The 4,073-nt window shown below is 34.9% G+C and overlaps 1 protein-coding gene across 1 annotated transcript in view; it reads right to left on the reverse strand.

Moving 5' to 3' along the window:
* Positions 1 to 1,079: 1,079 nt before the first annotated feature.
* The window catches only part of RASGRF2 (Ras protein-specific guanine nucleotide-releasing factor 2), a gene marked incomplete at both ends in the record, with an annotated part of 21,737 nt that continues 18,743 nt past the window's right edge, over positions 1,080 to 4,073 (reverse strand). The window contains 2 exons of the mRNA XM_010188080.1: positions 1,080 to 1,169; positions 2,454 to 2,582. Coding sequence (XP_010186382.1) covers positions 1,080 to 1,169; positions 2,454 to 2,582 — 219 coding nt within the window. The remainder of the gene's footprint in view (positions 1,170 to 2,453; positions 2,583 to 4,073) is intronic.

Consider the following 4,073-nt stretch of genomic DNA (forward strand, 5'->3'; position numbering starts at 1 on the left):
ACCACCCTCACAGTAAATCTTCCACTAGATTTAGATTAGATATTAGGAAGAAATTCTTTTGTTTGTAGCCTTGAATTTTCACACTGATTTCAGGTAGACAGCCTTGCTCCAGTGCAGTCTCCTGAGACTCCCCACCACACACTTTTCTTGTTAGATTTGTTGCAGAAGCTTCTTACTGCTTTTTACATCACCCAGGAGAATGACCTTTTATGCACAACTAGCTTAAACAGCAACAAAAAAATACTTAAGAATATGAGGGATGTTGTTTTTTTCTTTTTCAACACCCTCATGCTTTGATATTCTCTCAATTGCATACTTCAATACTAAATAAATTGAAAATCTCTGCTTTTAAAAATACAAAAGCAGTAATTATTAATTGAATTGGTGTTGGGGGGAAAACCAGGATTTTTTACTCTTACTGTGTTTTGTAATCAATTTGTAAACATACTGGAACTAATTCATGAAGCAAGATGTGTCGCTGATTCCTTGGCAGTGTCTCATTCCAAACGCAGAGGATATTCATCATTTCAAAGAAATTCGCGAAATACATGTTTGTGACAGGTTCATAAAGTTCCTAAAACTGAATATTACTCTCTTGTGATCATCTAAAGATTACAGGAGGTATATAACTGTAATAGGAGCACTGATCCATGTTTATCCAGTTTATTGAAGGTATGTGGTACAGTGTGCAGTCCTCACTTGTTAGGTTTCATGTTAGGTTTCATAAATAGCTTCATCAGCCAAAATTTTCAGACTGCCACAGCAGGAACTGCAACAAGGTGGATGCAACTTAACAGTCTGTCTTAAGCTGATTTAGTCATTCTTACTGGTCAATTTTACTTCCAATTAAATGAGATACATTACAAATATTGCTACACTGGCCACATTACTGGAAGCCCAGGCTCCAGTGAACTCTGGGTGCTGTACTGCAATGTCCACACAAAGGGACTTGAAACCTCAGCAGATTAATGTAACAAATCAATTACTATTTAGGATTCAGATAAGCATGTTCTTAAGAAATAGTTACCTTCTGAGACCTAGGTATCTTATCTCTTTTTTGTGCAGCACATTTGTCTCACCTGGTGGACTCCCGTGACCTGCTGCAGCTGTAGCAATAGCAAAAGCAGAAGCAGGAGAAACTGAACAGTGGCTGTTGTCAGCAGTTTGTACTATAAAGAGAAAGGACAGAAAGAAGTTAACTTCTTCATACCTTTCAAATTTTTCAAGGTGAGCAACGATAATACTTAAAAGCTTCACTAATGTTTATACTTTGTGAGTGTTCCATATTTTCATTGTCAGAGGACTTACTATATTAAGGGAAATAAAAATACCTTCATCATATTTGTGGTTTAAGTTTTATTTCCAGATTGGTATAATTATTGTTGCTATGGAAAAACATGTCTAAGACACTGTCGAGGTGAGGAAAAAGCAGTAAACAAACCAAAAAAGTAACAACAAAAAAAAGTCAAAACCAATTATGTAGAAAATAAACCTGAACAAAAAAATCATTTTAGAGAATTAAGTGTATTAATTAATTTCTGGTAACTAGATTAATCTATTTTCCTAGTTCACTATCTAGGTTGAGTACACTTTTTTACACTGTTTATCAAGCTTTCTCTATAGGGAGTGTTGTGAACAATGCTTCTGTGTAGTACTCAGATAATATGACACTGTTTCTCACAGTTTCCAACTCCCAAATTTTGCCATCTCACCATAAATGTGCCAAATAACAGCAGATTGATATTGGTTTTAAATTAAACTATCTCAGTAACTTATTAAGAGTTGAGAATACTCTGCTCCATTTTTTCTGCTTTAATCCCAGGCCTGAAATAACTGCCTATAAATCTGGCTTGCATGAGATGGTAGCACTTTAAGCATTTATGGACATAGCTCACAGCTCTGGTAACGATTTCAGAAAGCCATGTGAGAGCTATTTGAGGAGCTCCAGCTCTCACTTTTCCTCTTCAATTGAGCAGTTTATTCAAATTTTGGAACAAATAATGTGACACCATCTGTAAATGTTCAGTGTTATACAAAGAAACAGAGATAGTCGCTCCCCATTGACAATAATGGGTGTTGTGTATATCATTATTACATATGGTGCCCAAAATATGTCCCCTTAGTAGCTGAAAAAAAGCTGACAAGGTCTTGAGAATTTTGAGAGAATAGGATTGATTCAATATTAGGCTTGAATTTGGCCACGTCCTGTCTATTTAAAAACATTAAATTAGACCAAAGTCCAAATATGCTTTCAAGTCTCTTGTTATTACTATACATATTAACAGCTGTAATTCATATGCTAATGGATTTTCTTTAATACATGAGAAATAAGCAAAATATAAGTGAAACACATTATTCAAATATTACTCTTTTCTAAAATCCTGAAAGATTACAGCTAGAGTATTTAAATTCTTTAAAGTGACTGACAGAGGAAAGAAATATAAGGTTTTTACCTCCTGGTTGACGATAGCGAAGGTGACGTGGTGTCGAAGGGGATCTACATGGGGAAAGCTCTGTGGTATCCACTGTTGAGGTGCTTTCAGGAATTGTCCAGTCCACTGACACAGATTCTAGAACTGCTGCTTTAAAAGAGAATACATGTTAATACTGGGTTGTTCATTCAAAATTTACAACATATTCTATTATATTTATATCATATATCATATCATATCATATTACATTACATTACATTACATTACATTACATTACATCTATTATTATTATTGTATTTGTAAATGATAAATGTTCTTTGAAAATATCAAAAGACCATAGAGAACCACAGTATGGGGCTTTAAAATATGCTTTTTTAAAGCACTTAGTGTAGTCAGATTACTTGGCATTAGATATGGAGTGTCTCTGCAGAGATTACAGAGTATGTGCTTGATTCACAGCTCCCAGCTTACAAACACCAAAAGACAGCAAGTCTGTAAATTATTGACTTTGAACAATCTGAACTGTACTGCATTAATGAAAAAGAATATTTACATAAAAGGGGGCTTCACTGAAAAGTGCTTAAAAAATGGCCATCAATTAATAGCACTTAATAGCAGAGTTTCAATACCAAACTAACATCACTAAATACCCTCTAACACAAAGTTGTTTACGTTTAATCTGTGGTTCATAGTTGTTCTAAACAGTACTGCTTCTGGAACTTGCTATGAAATGTTTGCATTAAGAAGACTCAGCAATTATTATCCCTTGGATGGAGTTAAATGCCTCGGAGTGTCTTGTACTAACAACATAGCCACACAGAACCTCATAAACAGAGAACTTGGTGAAAACCAGCAAGTTGTCAGTTTTTAAAATAGCTTGGGTAAGACTGCACTTCAAGTCAGCAGAATATGCAGTGAAATGCACCTGTAATAATGTTTTATATGAGCTAAGGAAAATACTACATATAATCAAAAACTGCCCAATAAAATGGCCAAACAGCATTGGAGAGAAGACTACTACATGAAGGAGTTCTTCTATCAGAAGAATAAAGAAGGAATGGCAGAAATACTACTTCCGAAACAATGGAAAACACTCTGATAAAATATATCCTGTATTTGATATGAATGACAATAACATCTGCAGCATAAATATTGCATATATGAAATTCAATATAAACAAAAACTTTGGAAAATAAAAACTTTGGAAACAAAAACCAACTTTGGAATTCAGTGAAGATGAAAATTCCAGGATGTAAATGGACAACATTCAAGAAGAACCACAGCCACCATAATAACACGTCCTGGGTAACAGAATGTGTATGATTATACTGGATTTAGAGTAAGCTGTAGTTGTTTTCTTGGAAATCTGCCAGTAAAGAGCAACAGTATTAACCATAATGACATGATAGCTCCTTACCCAGAAAACTTCAGAAACAAACACATGCATCACATATGATAGGAAGCACACAGATTAGCATTTTGTAGTTCTCTTACTACTCATTTTCATTCTCCTTGTGAGATTTTTTTTCAAACTTACTCCTCTTCCTCAACATGCTATGTGCAGCGGGTGACTTTCCCCCGCAGAACAGAGCTATCTAGCTGAAAATTCCTCCAAAGTGAGTGCAAACTGTTCAGACGGAG

Source organism: Mesitornis unicolor, unplaced genomic scaffold (genome assembly GCF_000695765.1).
Source record: "Mesitornis unicolor isolate BGI_N332 unplaced genomic scaffold, ASM69576v1 scaffold52477, whole genome shotgun sequence".
In the NCBI taxonomy this organism is placed as follows: Eukaryota; Metazoa; Chordata; class Aves; order Mesitornithiformes; family Mesitornithidae; genus Mesitornis; species Mesitornis unicolor.